This window comes from Ammospiza nelsoni, chromosome 5, assembly GCF_027579445.1.
Source record: "Ammospiza nelsoni isolate bAmmNel1 chromosome 5, bAmmNel1.pri, whole genome shotgun sequence".
Lineage (NCBI taxonomy): Eukaryota > Metazoa > Chordata > Aves > Passeriformes > Passerellidae > Ammospiza > Ammospiza nelsoni.
Genome location: NC_080637.1, coordinates 64,585,453 through 64,603,299, shown reverse-complemented (window position 1 = coordinate 64,603,299; position 17,847 = coordinate 64,585,453). Strand labels below are relative to the sequence as shown.

The following is a 17,847-nucleotide window of genomic DNA, read 5'->3' as shown; positions in this document are numbered from 1 at the left end:
TCCAGAAAAGGGGAAAGCCACAAGCCCCCACAATGACAAACCAGAGCTTCTTCTACAGACATCTTCAGGCTTCTCACAGCAGCTTGAAGTTGAATGTCCAAGTCAAGGCAGAGTAAGAATAGGGTTTGACCTGCTGCAAGCATTTTCAGATGCAAAACAACATGAAAAAAGAGTGTCACCCCACAAATGGCACTGAATTTTAATCTGTTCTCATTCTGTGTTCATACACAGTGAGGTCTATGTTATGACCTCTTACATTCTTCCCCATGTCCAAATGCACTGCTACAGTCAAAGGCAGAATAAGTTCCTTCATCCCAGAGCAATCAACTGCCCACTTGGGGCTGTGTCATATTTTCTACAATCACTGGTAGTATGTTGTTGAGCAAAGAATATATTACTTATTTTGGCAGATTTCTTTTACTCCAAATCAGTTCTGTGAAGCCATAATGATGCAATTGCAGCAGAGCAGTCAAATGCACATTAGGTGCATATAGAAAGCAAAACTAACTCACTCTCACATTGTAGAAGTTGCTTTTCTGATTCCACAAAACATGTTGGTCCCTCTTTATTTCTCTGTCTGCTTTTATCACCTATTTCCAATCAGTAGCTATTAGCCTGCAATTGAAATGGAACAACTGGATATGGTGGAGGGGAGAATAAAGCAACATAGCATCAATATTCATCCAAAACATGAGTGGTGTAAATCACTAATTTCCACAGCAAACAGGGCTACTCTCCTACAGAACTCTTATGTGAAAAGGTGAATATTCAATGAATATCTTATTAGTGCACTGTTTTCCGAATAGGATTGTTTTCAACTTCATTTTGTCATGGAGAAATAGCACACATATTTTAGAGGAAGCATTTTTATAAAAGGTACTCCAAAGTATAGCTAAATCAACGATTTCCACTAATGCAGGACCTCTTCAAAAGTCACATCAGTGGCTTGGATTACCCTGTTTAATAGAAATGTTCCATCTCTGCTTTCACACCAAACCAGAGCTGTTTGTTTCTGCCTTGGCCTCCATCTTAGGCCACCTCTGTATGAAAACAAACCGTTTTCACAGCATAAACTCACAACTGATGACTATTTGCATTGTCTGTCTTTATAAAATATCAGTACCATCACCTCTCCTTTAGATTTGCACACAGGAGCAAAGGGAAAAAAAAGCTTTTGTGACCTACAAAAGCCTTACTTGAAATAATTCTCTCCGACTTGAGGCCTTTTGGAATGGAAGGGATATATTGTTTTGACTTGATTAAAGCTGAAAAGTTGATTTGACATCCTGTTGTCAAGGAAACCAATTCACACACAAAAGAAAACAGTTGTGATGGTATCATTCAGACTATTCAAGTGACCTTAGGAAGAAAAAAAGGCTTCAGTTCCAAAGATTTGTATTCAACTCACTTCACCACTGTAGAAATAAAGATCATTGCTCTTTATGCTTATTGGAAAGCAGTTTTCAATCTGGGGAAAGAAAAATGCCACATCTTCTTCCATCTGCCAGATCCAATACTTTGCTGGGAATATACACAAAAACACACCTACCATTTATTCGCCTGTTTCAAAGAACCACAGAAAGCATCACACTGAAGACTCACAGGGAAGGAGAAAGAATTTCTTTAATTGACAGGACTGTGATAAATACCCCCTGACACATGCCCCACCTATTGAACAGCAGCTTGCAAGCCAGGTTTTAAAACATCCTCCTTCAACCACAAATAGACCTTACCTCGAACACAGCATCGTTTGCATCCAGCTTGGTTTTCCTGGGAGACATGGAAAAACAGATTTTTTTTCTCTGCCAGCCCCCAAGATCTCTCACAAATTGAGTTTTCCATGCATGCAATAAATGAAGCTTACCTACACTCACTCTTCCTACCTAGAGAATCCCAGAGAGTCAGAACTATCCTGGCTGACCACAACCACCATCACCCAGCTTTGCAGTCCCTGAAAGTCTCACAGAGGTTTCACTCCCGAACAGCCTGTAAGTGGACTGCAGAAAGGAAACTTTCTATCTGCTCACACACTGTAATTATACATCTCTTTCTCCAATGACATAGCCTTGCCTGGCTGAGTGAGCAGACAGATGAATAAATTGCAACTTGTCTCAAATTCAGCTTGGAGAAAAAAATAAGCATGATATTAATAAGGAGGGAAGTATACTGAGGAATAAATGCCAGTGTTCTTACATTATTGTCATTTAAGGGCATCACACCAAAGGTCACAGAGATAATAAGCCTCAGTCACTTTCCATTTGTTACACAACATACAAATTGCTGCAGCATTAATGAATATCTTTCCCCATTCCTGGCCAGCCAAGATACTGCATTATTTCCTCCTAGACAAGTAGCTAAGCCTTGGAATTCATTATTTCCATCACTTCTTGCAGCACTTTGTCCTTAGGGCTGAGCATAAATGCCACGAGGTGGCTGTGACTGAAGCATCAAACGCCTGAGCCTGACTTCTTTCTGCTAGAGCTTTTTTGCTGGGAGAGCATACAGAGCTCATTGGTATCTTTTGTAATCAAATATGTATACACACAGACATTCATATGTGCCCTCTTACAGGTATCTTAAACTCCCTGCAGACCATGGGGAAAAAAAAAGACATTTTCATAATTTGTGGATATTGCCTGATACATATATATTGAAGTAATAGTTATGCTACAAACACCAACTGACCACAACAATAGAAGATACAAGGGGACAACTGCATTTCCACTTAAAATGATGACAACTGGAAAGTAAGTAGTTCTTGGAACAGAAATTACATTCATGGAAATGTGGAAGGGCTTCTATGAAGGGATATTCTGCTTAAACCCTCTTTACTTCTAACAAACTGCTAAGATAGCACAGCTGAGCTATAGAGAGAGGAATGCCTCATTTCTAATCTGTACCTCATTTTATTTTAAGTTTAGGAATTTTGCATAAATATAGATAGCAACAGCTGAACCAAATTCATACTATTTCATAAACTGAACCAAATTCATACTATTTCATAAACTGAGGTTTTTTTAAGATGACAAATTATTATTTCCACTGTTCACTGTAAGCATAAAGAATATGAAGATGAAAAGAGAATACTGAAGGCTGGTAGCTTTGTACAGTTCTGAAAAGGACTAAACTTTATGTGCATAATTAAAATAAGAGAGAGAAAAATGAAGTCCAATCCCAAATGCTGAACTAAAATAAGCCAAGAGTATTTGCTGCATGTAATCAAACCACCTCCACCTCTGTCCCCCAAACTGAAACACTGCACTCTGCATTTTGATGAGTATCTTATCTTGGTATTTTCTCCTCTCCCACCCAACAAACTCAAAGAGCAAGAGCCAGAAAGAAGAAAGCTGACAGCACTGCTCAGCTTACCCACAAACAGGTCCATACTCTTTTATGAGTTTTGTGTGGCTCTCCCAAAAACCCTGGAAGAAAGAAAAAACCACAATATTTTAGAAAAAGAAAAAAGCCACAATATTTTAGAGTGCTTAGCAGAAGCTCTATTACACACTGTTTCTACCACTCACACAAAGTGGTAGAACCTCAGCCAGGAGAACCAAGGCATTAACTCCTACCTTCACCTTTCTAATATTGTCCACATGTGACAAACAGAGTCTAGAAAGGATGGCTGGAAAAACAAATCCCAACCCCAAAAAAGATCTGGACAGCCATGAAACATGTTTTCATCAATGTTTTATTCTCTAAAATTTGTTACTATTTCATGATTTAATGTTTTTAAACTAACCTCATCATTTTGGTCCTGACTCAATTTTTTCAGATATGCAAATGGATGGAAAACTTAACAGATAAATTAATAAGATGACAAGTATATGAATTACTACACAAAAGGGAAGCACAGGGAATATGGCAAGGTCATCTTGTTTTGGTTTTAGTCCCCTTATTAAAAAACCTGAAACCTGCCAAGTCAAAGTTTAGCACAAGGCAGTCAGCTGATACATTCTGCAGAATAGTAAGCAGATTTCTTTTTAAAATTTTTACTATTTTTACTGTCTTCCATTTTCATAATTGAAGAAAATTTGTATCCATTTATCTAAATAAATACCTGTCACTATACTCAATTGTTAGTGTCTTAAATGAATTCAAATTGATCAATCTAAAGAAGGTGTGCAAAATATATAATATCCCTGAAAATGAACGATAAAATGTCTGCTTTAATGAAACTGCAATATTTGAGGACCATGCTCCATTGTGTTTGCAACTTGTCTATGGAAAAAGCAACCCATTTGATTGCATTAATCTGCATTTATATTAACAGAACACAGACTAGCATGATCTATTTTCATTCTTTAGAGAAAATTCACTAAAAAAGTAGAATACTTATGTCTCATATTGAATCTTTCTTGCTTTTTACAACATCCCACAGAATATTAGCTAGAACAATACAACTACTGTAAATACATCTACTGCTGACATAAATAAACAAGCCCATGTAATGTGTGTATGCTTTGAGAGTATTTTGCCACACTAAGCAAAAGCAAATCTGGTAACCAAAAGTAATGATCTGACTTAAAACTCTTGGGTGCTAACTTATTGTCCAAATTAGCAAAGCATTTGCCACCATCTGCAGTCCTCATAGAGTCCCTCAAATTTATTTTTTTTTATTCTTATAGTACAGCTGTGCCCTTTTTTTTTTAATCCTGGACTTGTAACACTTTTATTCTGCAGGACAATATGTCCCCAGTGGAAGGCAAGAACTCTAGGTTTTCCTTTAGCTACAAAAACCACAGGATAACGTGTAAGAAAACACACTGAAGAGAAAATTATGAAAGAGGTGGATGACAGCCTGAGGAGAATGTACATTGCCTGAAAATGATATATATTCTCCCCTGAAAAATTCTTCACTACTGAGGTAAGCAGAAAAGCCTCACACATTAGCACAGAGAAGCTAAGGTGGACAAAGGCTTTGTAACACCACAAACACAGACAGCTAACTCAAAAAGGCTTTTGCCTGCAGACACCATGGGAGGGGGAAAGGCACACACACATTCACACCGACCTGCATGTTTACTACAGAGATCCACAGCCTGCAATTGCTGTGATTCCAGCATTGTAAGGGCTGTCTGCTGGTGCAAGGGGGAATCCTGGGCTCACATTCTGCATGCAGCCATTTCAGGCCGGCCCTGCAGGCTCAGCCCACGGGCACACTGTGACCACAGTGCCCAGGCTGCACACACACAGTGACGCTTCCAGCACGGCTCGAGGTCACACCACAGCCCCATCAGTGTGCAAAGAGCTGCTCCATCACACCCCCACTGCTTGGGCAGGGCAGAGGAACTTCCAGCCCTGTGGGGCAATGCCAAATCAGGTCTGATCTCCAGCCCTCTTCCCTCCTAGGCTGAGCCTCCAGCAAGGACACCCACGCTGCAGCCTGAGCCCTGCTCGCTGTGCTTTGGATTGCAGGCACGCACATAGGTATTGCACTTGCTGTACCCACCAGCTGCATTCCAGCGAGCCAGCAGGATATTAACATTTTCAAGAAGCCTAGGCTTTAAATGATTCAGTGGAAAAGCCTTCCAGAAAGCCAGCTTCTTGGAAGAGCTGCTTCTGGCTCAACTGCATTAGAGGGGGGTCAGGCAGAACACGTTTCAAATCAGATCTGTTAACCAGTAACTGACTTTCCACCTCCAGGACTCCTAAATAATTGCACTGGCTTAAAATTAACCACACTTAATTTTTTTTTTCCCTAAAGTGAGAAGTACTAGCCTGCAGGATGGGAGAAGAGAAGGAGTTGAAAAGCACCTGGGAAAGACCATGAGAAAGCATCCTCAGGAGTAAAAGAAGCCTTAATTCTCTACACTCCAGGACACTTTTTCATGCTGACTGCACACACATACTCACCACTACAGCCTCCACTGTTCACCCCAGGGGCCCACTGCTGTCCTGGCCTCCTCCAGGGCCTGGTGAGCACCTGGTAGCAGGTCTTGTGGCAGCAGGCCTGGGAAGGAGAAGCCCACAACACACACAGGAGCCCATGGAGCTGTGGTGGCAGGACTGTAACAGGGCAGAGAGCATGTGCATCTATCCTTTACACACCCTTCAGCTGCAGGAAGCTGAAGCCTTAAAAACGCCCCTGTGTTTGCTCTTGATAGCCACAAGGAAAGCCAAGGAACCTGCATGGTCTCAGAGTGAGGGAAAATGCCCCATCCACACAGCTCTGCCAGTTTTGTAGCACCATCCCCAAACACACCCTCCAGCAGACTGGTACCCAGAAAACATCCTCACCTTCTCCCCTGAGTCATGCTTGAGGCACAGCAAGCCTCATAAGTGCTTTTGGTAATTTATTTACACTGGCTGAGTTTGGTTTCCTACAATCAATTATTGCAGACTTGTCCATGTTTTATAATTGCACTTGTACTTAGTATCCATGACATAACAAAGCACCTGCTCACAATCAGCTGCTGTTTTACAAGAAAATGGGAGTAGACATCACCTATCTTTGCTTCCTTTCCTCCTATTTATCCACTGGGTGATCTGCAGTCAAACTCAGAAATGGCACCTGCTGACTTGTACCCAGTGGCTTCATGCTCCCTGAACCAGGAATTATAACAAAACAACATGGGGATTAGGAAAAGAATAATAAGAGGAAAATGGAAATATATGTATTCTGGGGTTTTTTGAAAAATAGAAGGAAACAAGAAAGGAAAAACACTCAGTATTATGATATGACACCATGTGCATCAGGAAGAACTGTTGTGCATTAAACACTCAGTAATAAAAAAATTAAAAGCATCGTTAGCAATGATGTTCCAAGCTTAAAAAAAAAAATCACTTAGTGTTTTCTTTGTTTGGAAGCTGCAGAGATGAGCTATCATCATCAACTCAGAAAATGGTTGGGCCAGGGGGACCTGTCACATGTGACCCACGCAGTGAGGTACCAGCCTGAGGTCAGCCCATCATCAAACAGGATAATGCAGGGGTAGGAAAAGCTCCTTCCCCTGAAGAAAGCATATTTCACAGCATCTGGTATACCATGGAAACAGCAGCTCAAGTGGGCTGACTGCTGCACACCCAGAAGGTTCTTTGTTTACGTATCTGGCGGTTGCCTCCCTGCAGGGAATTTGCATTCTCCCCGTCCTCTGAGCGTGTACCATCCGCTGCATCTGTGGATAGAACCACTCCCAAGGCCAAATCCTGCTCTCAGGGATACAGGCACAAACCCCATGGAAGAGAACAAGATCTGGGTCTGCACCAGACAAAGCAAAGTCTGGTCACTGCCAACCATTTTTCTTGAGATACCGACTGCTGAAGATTCAGCTTGAGCTGCATACGTGAAAGGGCTGAAATTGCTCAAGTATCCCCTCTCCTTTTTTTCAATAGACTCTGCCACTCCAAGACACATACTTCAGCAATTTCCTCCTCATTGCATATTCACCTTGCTAGTTCTTCACAGCAAGGAAAAAATCTGTGGCAATGTCATCTTTCCTCCTGGCTGAAAATGGTTGTAGGCACTAAGCCAAAGTTTTCACAAAGAAGCAGTATTTCAGAGAGAAGCTATGTATTTTGATTTTTGGGGTGTTTAACATGAGGCATATCCAACCTATTCCTTTTAGTTGCTCAATACCTGCAGATCTCATGGCTTCAAATGGAAAATGACTCAGATTGTATGGAGGATGCTTTGAACATTTCAGCTTACTGCAGGTGGAAAACAAATTATGTGTTTTATGAACTTCACCGTGCTCCTTCAGGGTCATGAGATAAAATGGTTTGAAGAGAGCCACAAAGCTGGGATGCAGCAGATGCCTGCTCCTGAAAGTAACTCAAAATCTGGACTCCAAAATGGGTCCTCGAGAATGCAATGAGGGTAGCCCTTGAATTTTGCAGTGTACTGAATGCCATAAAAGCTACTGAGCTCTGAGAAGATGGATGTGATGAGCCCATCAAAATTCACTGCAAGTGGGAAACATTACCCATGCAAGAACAGCCAAGGGAAAAGACTTCTTTTGTTGCTCCTTTCTGAAAAGTATCAGATATTATCTGATGTCAGTCACTTTACCAAGGCACCCTGGATTCAAACTTGCGACTCAGAAGCCAAAGATGCCACATCCCATAACTAGTCCCATATATGCTCCACCTTTATCACCCTATATCAGATGTGATGCTCTCTTTCATTGTGATATTAATAATCACAGCATTATTGTTCAAGTGCAAACCTCATATCAAGAGATAAAAAAATCTATACAGTTGTTTATGGCACATAATGACAAATATTTTTGCATCAGATTTTTAGCATTCAATGAGCTTCCACACATTTTTCCTTAGACGACCTGAAAAAGAAAATTGCTAATAACCTAGTACCCAAAATGATTTTTTTTAACACAAGCTAACATTTAATTAAAGTAACCTTGTATCAGTCTGCAACCCTCTTTGAAGGAATGACCCCAGACTGTACATCAGCTCCAGTAATAATCCTAGTGAAATCACTAGGATGCCAGCAGACAAGAGGAGGAACACAGCATGAACTTCTAAGCAGCCTGATTCTGAGCTATGTACATAGTTTGTTTCCTTTGATCATTACCATTAAGGGTTGTCCTCTGTGTGTAATTTGGTTTAATTTATGTGTGTGTCATTTCAGATTTTAAAAAACACATATAGCCCTTCTAAATTTATTAAAGGCAGCCTTCCTACCCTTAATAGTTATTAAGAGAGGTTAGTGTTATGTAATTAAGTTAATCTCATCTGTAAAGGCTAATTAACTGAACACTAATTGAATCTGCATATGAAAATTTGGACAATGTGTTCTCATTACACAATTTAAAAAAAATTACCTGAGCTAAATACCAAACAACTTGTAAATTTCTTTCCTTCCACCTTTTCAGATCTTTAATAAAAATTAAGTGGGCAGGTTATTTCTGTGTGCTGCATTAGTCCTTGTTGTCCTTAACAAAGAGCTGTTCTCTCACTTCAGTGGAACAGCTTTAGTCTCTCCCTGAAACATGGCTATTTTCCCTCTTGCCTGAGCTCTTCCTTTCCTCCTCTGCCCTTACCCTGTGCCTTTCACTGCCCTCTTCTTCCTCTGCCACCTCTCCTTCTCAGAGAGGACAAAGGTTCTTGGATTCAAGTCACATCACACAAAGGATAAGAAGGCATCCAGGTATCACCTTAACCACATCACCAAAAGGATCAGATGGCACAATACAACTCAATCATGTCCATTCAGCACCCCAGCTTAAAGCCACCTTGGCAGCTTTGGCAGAGTGCCATTTTTTTGCCCCCAAAGACCACTCAACATTGAAGTACTCATCCTTCTCCACCTTGGTGTGCTGACATTACAAAAGCAAGACAGGTTTTGGATCCCTTTCTGAGGTTTGCCTTTTCTTGAGACATTTACTGCTTAAACCAGTCAAGTTTCCAAATGGGAATTAAGAACAGCACATCATCTTTTCTGGTGTTTGCTGTTTCTCCCCATTAACCAGGTTAATGGCTGATTCTAATAGGCTGGTAACTGAAGAGTTGGAGGGAGGGGGAGCCAAGGAAGCAAACACACAGAGGAAATCCTGACCTCAATAACATGCAAGGTTTCTCAGATTTTCCTCACAAAACCCACCATATGTCTTTGACATCAGAGTTGAAAGCACCTGCACTGCCCAAGTGGATGGCTGGATGGAGCAGCTCCAGCCAGTTCACAGTCCCTCAGGCAGCCCATGGCAGCCCACTTCACAGCAAATACTTAATGGAAAAGGGGATATACTGCTTTTTATCTTTCTTTAGGAAAATAACATATTTTCTAGGTGAGGGAACAATGAAAGCTACACACAGATTTCAGTAATGCATTTGGTCTGGTGGCTGGGAAAACACTGTCACACCCAAAAGAATGAAAATCAGGGTAAAAATCCAAAAAACAGTAAAACATCAAAGCTGTAAGGAAGTGAGTATGGACAGAGTAGAAAGAAAAGGTACAGCCAGGAAAGGAGGAAATCCACAGTTTTCTCAAGGGTCAATCCTGGGAAAAAGCTTGTTCAGTGTTTGGAGGACTAAGTTTTGCACAAAAGGGAGTCAAGGCTTCGGTGAAGTACATGGTTCTGAATAGAGAGATCCTTTTCTCAGCAAGCAGAGACACTGAGATTGTCATACCAGAAGAACTGGGTGACCTGAAGAACCTGAACAACTGCAGCAGAGCAGAGTCTTCAGTTGAAAGCAGAGCTTCATGCCCTTAGAGAGAGACTACGTTAACTCCAAGAATTTCTGCAGTAGCAGGCGAATGCTTGAAAATAACACAGAAGTGAAAAACCTGGATGGATACATTAACCATATGATAAAGATGATGGAAAAAAAGTATGATGGAAACTACCAATGTAGAGTATCTGGGATAGGCTTTCTCTGGAATGCTGCATGTAAATTTGATGAGCTGCCACATTCAGAAGGAATGAAAAATGGAACAACTGGAGAAAAGGGTTACAAGGATCTTTGGGGAATAGAAGGCCTGTCTTACAAGTCATAATTAGGAGAGTCCATTTTAGCTAACCAAAGGTTCATTTTAGCAGACCAAAGGGAGGAGACATGCTTGCTGTCTAGAGCTGTACTGGGAGGAATCAGCAGGAAGAGAAAAATATCTATTTAATATAAAGGCCTACATTACTAAAAGATCAAAGTCACATAAACTGGCTGTGGATAAATGTTGCTTGAAATGAGATAAAAATTATTGAGTATTGAAGTTGCAAGATTTTAGAAACCTTTTAGTCAGGACAGTGAGGACAAGAACCAAGATGTGGATGCTTATAAAAATGAAATGTAGGATGAATAACACAGGTCATCTACACCAGCCCCTCAAGGAGATGTACAGTCACTTCTAGAATAAGAGGGACTCTTCTCATGGAAAAGATTTACTACACATTCACATGTGCACACAGCATTCACACTTCTAGTTGACTCAACTTTCCAACTCATTCTCATACAGATATAGTCTCATACATTAATTTGGCATACTGCAATGAGATTCTAGCTTTCTTTTTGTCTCTTTTTTCAATCTCATTTCACTTCAGAGACTTCATTTCCTCAACATCCCTGGGCTGTTAAATGCCAATCTGTCACAGGTAGGGACTGGAAGTACACAAGATTAAGCAATTTGCCAAATGCCACACAAGAAGGCAATGGTAGAGCCAGAGACAAGCTGAAGGTTTTACAATCCTCCTCCTTGGTAGCTTACAAAAACATTCCTTCTCTGCCACAGAAACACAGGCAGTATATGAGAAAGGAAAGGAATATCAACAAATTTGATCTGTTTCTGAGCTTTCAGACATATCACATGCCTGAGGCTTTGAAGAAAGGCGTGAGGAAAGGAACTGTATATGCACGGCTGACTCTAAAATGCTTTAAGTAGAGGGAGGTTTCTTCCTCACCCAACTATTAGCTTAAGATTGAATTACTCTTATAGTATGCATAGCTACAAATGTAATTATTCATAAAATGATCCAGACCCTCAAATTATCCCAGCTGCTGCATTTGATTCTTTGTTTATTGCAATGATGAATTCTCCAGTCTGATTACACTGGCTAGAATAATATTTCTTTTTATCTATTTGAAAGTTACCTGCTGTTAGCTTCAACCTTGTTTATATCCACTACAGAGATATAATTGCAAACTTACTATTTTTACTAGGACTATTGTGTAGATAACATTTACCCCTGCTAGGCCCTTATTTTACTTCATAGTAAATGTCACAGATGACACCTATTCAGGCTTCTAGGAACTTTTGTCCAAAACAGAAAACATGCCATTATGAAGACATGTACAAAGAGAATTACAATTTGTTCAATGTGTGTTCATGAAAGGCTCCATATGAGGTCTTACAGGCTCGCTGCAGTTTCTGATCCTTTGATAATCATATATTTATAATAAGTCAAGAAAACAGAAGAAAAATAGAAAGGAGCGATGGATTTATTTCTTTTTTACTAAAGTATGTAATTTCCACTAAATGTCTTCTAAGTTGTCTTCCTTCCAAACCAAGTGCAATTCTCTCCTGCACAATCTCTACTTACATGTAATTCCACTGGATCACTAACCACCTTTGCTGCCTTAATATTACTGTATCCTCAAATTACAGCAGGAAAGCAGAGAATTACAGTGCTCTCTATAGGAGGGAGTTCATTGTACAATAGAGGACCACTGTAATGTGGATTTTCACTGTGAGCTCAATGTCTCAGATGGATTAGCATAAGCAATCAGCACATCTCACTAACGGTGAATGAATTTCATTCACTTTCTTTGCTGGTGTTCCTTAAGAGGAGTAAAACAGTCATCTTCAAACATAATTCGAAGAAATGGAAACAACGTCTTGTAGGACATACAGACATGGTAGTTAAATCTAAGGAAAACAAAGATTTGGGGAATACTCTGACAACACAGCAACACACAACACAGTTTCTGAGGGCAGCAAAGTGGCATTCAGAGAAATGAGAGTTGACTTCTTTCCCAAAAAAGGGAGGCAGGGACTCCTTCCTCCAAGGAGCTCTTCCACTTCAGAAGAATGTCCCACTTTCCTTCTCAGACCTAGCAACAGCAGATTCCTTCAGACCACGAAAATGTCATTTTAAAGGATAAAATATATTAACCAAACCCAGTGTGAAAAAGTTTGTCTTGGGTGCCTAGGACTTTGAAATAAACATTGGAAAAATTACACATCTGTATGCAAATCTTGCACCTTGACCTACAGAATTAGGATGACAATGATTAAGCTTTCTTTTCTGGTGCAAACTCTGGGCCATCTCATACTGCTCACTAGTGTCTAAGTGGGCACTGTTTAGGGGGGTTTCAAGAAAACCTCATCTGTGGGACCCAAGATTACTCACTGACTGAGCAATATCTTGTCCTCCTCAGAGACATTCCCCTCTTAGAGTGTAGGGGTGTCTGCCATTGTTTGTGAACTGTTTATAAATCCATGCCACCTAATTTTCTGTGTCCACCAAGTTTAAAACTATGAAACATACACTTAAGATAATCACAAATTCAGCTCTCAGATTTTGACCTTTCATTGTGATGATGCTGAGACACAGAACAGTATCCAAACCAAAGCACACAGAGTCCTGCATCGAGGGAAGAGGCCTGGAAAGATCACTACACATGACAGACATTAATCACGCCACTTAATGCATTACTGAAAGATACCAGGACTATTTATGTATTTTAACATGGCCAGACAAGCTCAGCTTCCTCTTGCCTTATTCCCACCTTGTATGGATGCAGCTCTCAAGCACGAAAAGAGAAAAACATCCCCATAGATCGTAGTGGCCTCTGATGCAGAGCAGAGCAGGCTGCTATCTGCAGCATGGACAGGCCAGGCACAGGCATGACAGGTCCCTTTTGCTCCCATCTATCACATGGCACCTCTGAAAGAGCCACAAGGTTAAGGACAGACACGTCAGCTTGACACACACATTGTGGCGAGCCCATACATTCAGCAGGGCAGGAGGGGTAATGTGTCTGCAGAGCAACAGCTTCAGCCCAGCCATGGAACAAACACTCCCAGTGCTTCATCCTGCTCCCAGAGCAACATCCCAGACCTACCCCAAAGCACTATGGACAGAGATGGGCTGTAAGATCCTGTGCAGAACACTTTTATCCCTTTGGGAACACAACAAACTGTAGCCATGATAGCCACATTACAGCAGGCAGTTGACACTTCACCTATTTTAAAATAACTGTTCTAGCAAATCTCCTTGTTTTCATAAGCTAAGTTACTCTTGATATTCTGTCTTGAAGCCAAAGACTGTTTAAGACCCAAGCCACCCATGCAGTAGCTTGTAGGATCTGAGCACAAAACCCAGAAACACTAGAAAGCCATATCAGGCCTCGCAGGAAAGGGATTAGGAAGAGGCAGACAAAACACACAATGCCAATCCCTGTGCGGGCTGGAGAGAAGATTGCAGAGAGCATCAGGAGCTGATACAGCACAAGGACACTAAGCAGGAGGCTGCAGTGGAATGAGAATCTAGCAATCAGTAAGATCACTGGCTAGCACAGGATGTGTCAAGCACAGTGAGAGTTTCAATTGTGACAATTTCATAGACAGAAGAACTCAGGTTTGGAGATGGGGATTCAATTGGCTCTTGTCAGCTATTCATTTCTGTTTCTAGATCATCACTCAGGGCTGGATTCTGCAGCAACACCAGCAAAAAAAAAAAAAAACAAAAACTCCTTGTCAAGCCATCTGGGCTTGCTTCCTTTTTTAATGAATGATGCTGCACACCTGCAAATACCAGATATTTTCCAGAGGAACCAGTGCATTTAGCTGTCCTATCATAACTGAATTCATCTGCACAGGGGAAGGGAGAAAGGTGATTGACACCCTCATTCAGTAAAACACTTATGCAGGCCTAGATGCTTTGGCATAAGGCACAGAGTTGAGGGCAACAACTCCTCCTCCATGTCCCTGTGAATTAACCACATCCCTAAGAGACTGGGCCACTGGCAGACAGTAACCACTGCCAGGCATATAAAACCACCTTTCCATCACATCCTCCCCATAAAGAAACCACCTGGGGGGAGTGGAGAGGAAAACAGTACAACCAAGCTCCTGATGCTTCCATCATCTCAGATGGAAAACTAACAGAACTCCCTCAATCTCCTGCTTTTCTTATGTACACAGTACACCTGTACAGAGCAGAGGGTCTGCACATTTCCAGGACCAAGAGGGTCACTTATTTTAGGTAGTGCTTTCAAAGCAGAGGCTTTCTTCTGAAGATCCTCAAAGAAAAGGGGACTCCTTTTGGTAAAGAGTAAGATAAATTATGGGACATTTGAATGACTAAATCTCTCCAGAAGCAAGAATCAAAATAAAATTATGTGCAATTAGAAGAGGCGCTCAAAGTTTAATCTGTCTGACATCAGTATTTTTCCCACAGAAAAAGGCATGGAAGAGTGACCACTAAACATCATGACATCCATTCATGTCCTTGGAAGTAAAGGGGCAATCCCACTATACCATTGGGAATAGCATGGGGCACCCTACAAAAGCCATGGGGAAGCTCCTACCAGTGCAACATTTAGGAGCAGGGCTAGCTGATGTCTAACTCTTGATCAACATGAAATACTGCTGTGACCAGAAGGAGAACAGACTCCAGATCTACTGCCAGGAACCCAAGGATTTTTCACAGACACAGGATGGCTTAGCTGCTTAACTTCACGGATTAAACTGGGAGGTTTTACCAATTGTGCTGGTTTTGGCTAGGGGAGAGTTATTCTTCTACACAGTGGCTAGAATAGGGCTATGTTTTGGATTTGTGCTGAACACAGGGTTGATAATATAGAGATGTTTTTGTTACTGCTGAGCAGAGCTTACACAGAGCCACTCTAAAAGCTTGGCTTCTTCATCATGGATTTGTGTTAATGCCTCTTTTTAACTCAAGATATAAATTACAGGGTTGATGTGGAAGTAAAGAGCAAGACCCAGATGAAGAGTGTATATATCAGTCCTCTGACTCTCCTGCCAAAATTTCAGGCTAAAAATGTTATATGTACACCTCCTTACTTACATGTAGGAAAGTATCTCTCTATATTCATAACAACCTCAGGTTATTATTTATACGACAATGTAGGATGCACAAGAGAGCCAGGTCCCCTAAAATACAGGCAAATCTCTCAGTTCCTGCGGAACAAGTCATTCCTAGAGGATGATAGATTAAATTCAATTAAAGGAACAGATATGAAGCACTGTCTTTAGAGCAGAGTTCCTCTCTCCCACAAATCCTTAACAGAGTAGCTGGACATTCAGTTTCATTACATGCCAAAATCTTTGTGCTTTGTAAAGAAAGAGGCAGGAAAAGGAATGTTAACGACCTCTTTTTACAGTAGCCAGTTGTCAGAGGGGGTGGGAGAAAACAAGCCACACAGAAAACAATTGCCAATTTGTGGTCTTGACCATTTAAAAATGGATCCCAAAATAGTCTGCTGAATTGTTTCACCCGGAGCAAAATTACCCATGAATACATATGCATGCACACAAAAACAACATCTCTTGACGCAGTGCTGATGGTGACTGCAGTCAAGGAAGAAGCGTTATTGCATTCCACATTGTGAAAAGACCACAATGCAGTAATTATTCTGAAAGGTTTTCACAAAGCACAATTATTAAGCTAACATTATCCTATTATTGTTTGTTGCTATGGAGATAATATAATCAATATATTTTCTGGATTGATATTTTTAATACTACTAGCACATTGTCCAATATAGCAAGATCTAACTCAATGCATTAACTGATTTCAGTTTATGATTGGCAAAGTCTTGAGGCAATAGATTGCAATCCATCTCATGCCTATTATTCTATCAAGACTCTTAATGTCAAAATCTCTGCTGCAAAAGCAAGTTTACTTGTTGAAAACGAGAAAAAGGATTAAAAATCTGTCCGAAGAAATGCAATCTTTTAAGCATGAATTTAACACTTATTTCTATTTTTTTCTAAACCAAATGAAAATTACCAAAATCACTACAAAAGTAGGAGAAGAGCAAGTTGGGTTTGAACTCTCAACTTAAAGTACTTATATATTCCAGTAGGGATGTTTTGAGGCATTATCCTCCTGCATGTAACATAAGCTTTTCCCACAGCAGCAGGGACTCTGGGAAGGTGGCATCGATTGTGGCACCGTGGCAGAGGCCACTAGGTGCTGATGCAGTCTGCAGCCCTTGTCACACCCTCTTCCTGCACAAGCTCAGGAATCCCTGGTTGCCTGTGCCCATGCTCAGTGAACAGAGAGGGCATTTGGTCTAAATGAGTAGTGAGGCAAAATTGTTACAGCCACAGCCCTCAGTTTCCCTGCCCATAAAACTGCAAGCATGCTTGCTTTCTTTCAAGTGTCCCTCCCCAGATGATAAGGTTTCAGCACATCAAGGGATGCTCCTGTGTTAGGACAAAGTTAAGTCCACATAAACCCAAGTCTCAGATCTTTGCAAGACATTAATATATTAAGAGGCTTCAATTCTGACACTGTTCTTCCAGTCTGTTACCTTGCCTGTCAAAAGATGTGCTCACCACTGTGAAACATCTTAAAGCCTTTGAACATATATTTGCTATAATTGTTCAGAGAAGGATTTTATCATGTTTTCCTCTCCCCTATGGCCATACTGGGATGAATTGCCTTTTCATCATTTTGGTCACAGAATATCTTGGGTTGAAAGGGACCTTTAAAGGCCCTCTAGTCAAACCCCCCTTCAATCAGCAGGGACATGTTCAACAGGACTAGGTTGCTCAGAGCCCGGTCCAGAGTTTTCAGGAATGGGAAACCTCAGTTTCCAGAAACCTGAGTCCTAAAGGTGACCATATTTTTTCAGCATAGTATATGCTTCATACAAAATCAAGTGCAGCAGGCTAGACTTTGCATAACTAAATAAAAGGAGTTGTAGCAACATTTAGAAGTACCAACCCCTGTTAACTCCTGTTAGCAATTCTAGGTAGCAAAGCATGGCTTTAGCTGCCTTGGGTGAGACACCAGTACATAAACATTTTCTCCATGGAGGAAACAGATGCTTGATAAAATGTGAAATCACAGCAATTCCACCTTTTCCCTTCCCTATATAGGCACTGGATTGGGTGGTCATGTCCTTCTTTGTAAAATAGGCTGGGGCTCAGTAATGTAACTTTTGGACTGTCTGGAGGGGATCCATCAGGAATGATCATTCACAGATTAAATATGTTGTCTATGCAATGCAACACATCTGGTCCTTCTGGCCCAGGGGATAAGTAATAGAGTTAGGAATGCACATTCCCAGCCCATCCCCTGCAAGTCGGCTGTGCTGACACTAATCCATGCAGATCTAGGGCTGGTTTGTGAGCCACCCCTGCCCTCCCTGCTCTGCCTGGCACAGATCATTGTCTTCCATCACATTTCTCTGTGATGC

At 41.1% G+C, this 17,847-nt stretch overlaps 1 protein-coding gene across 1 annotated transcript in view; it reads right to left on the bottom strand.

Moving 5' to 3' along the window:
• Nucleotides 1-17,847, bottom strand: part of TBXAS1 (thromboxane A synthase 1) — a 227,848-nt gene that overhangs the window by 145,808 nt on the left and 64,193 nt on the right. Inside the window, exon 3 of the mRNA XM_059472124.1 lies at nt 3,370-3,422. Within this exon, the coding sequence (XP_059328107.1) occupies nt 3,370-3,422 (53 nt within the window). The remainder of the gene's footprint in view (nt 1-3,369; nt 3,423-17,847) is intronic.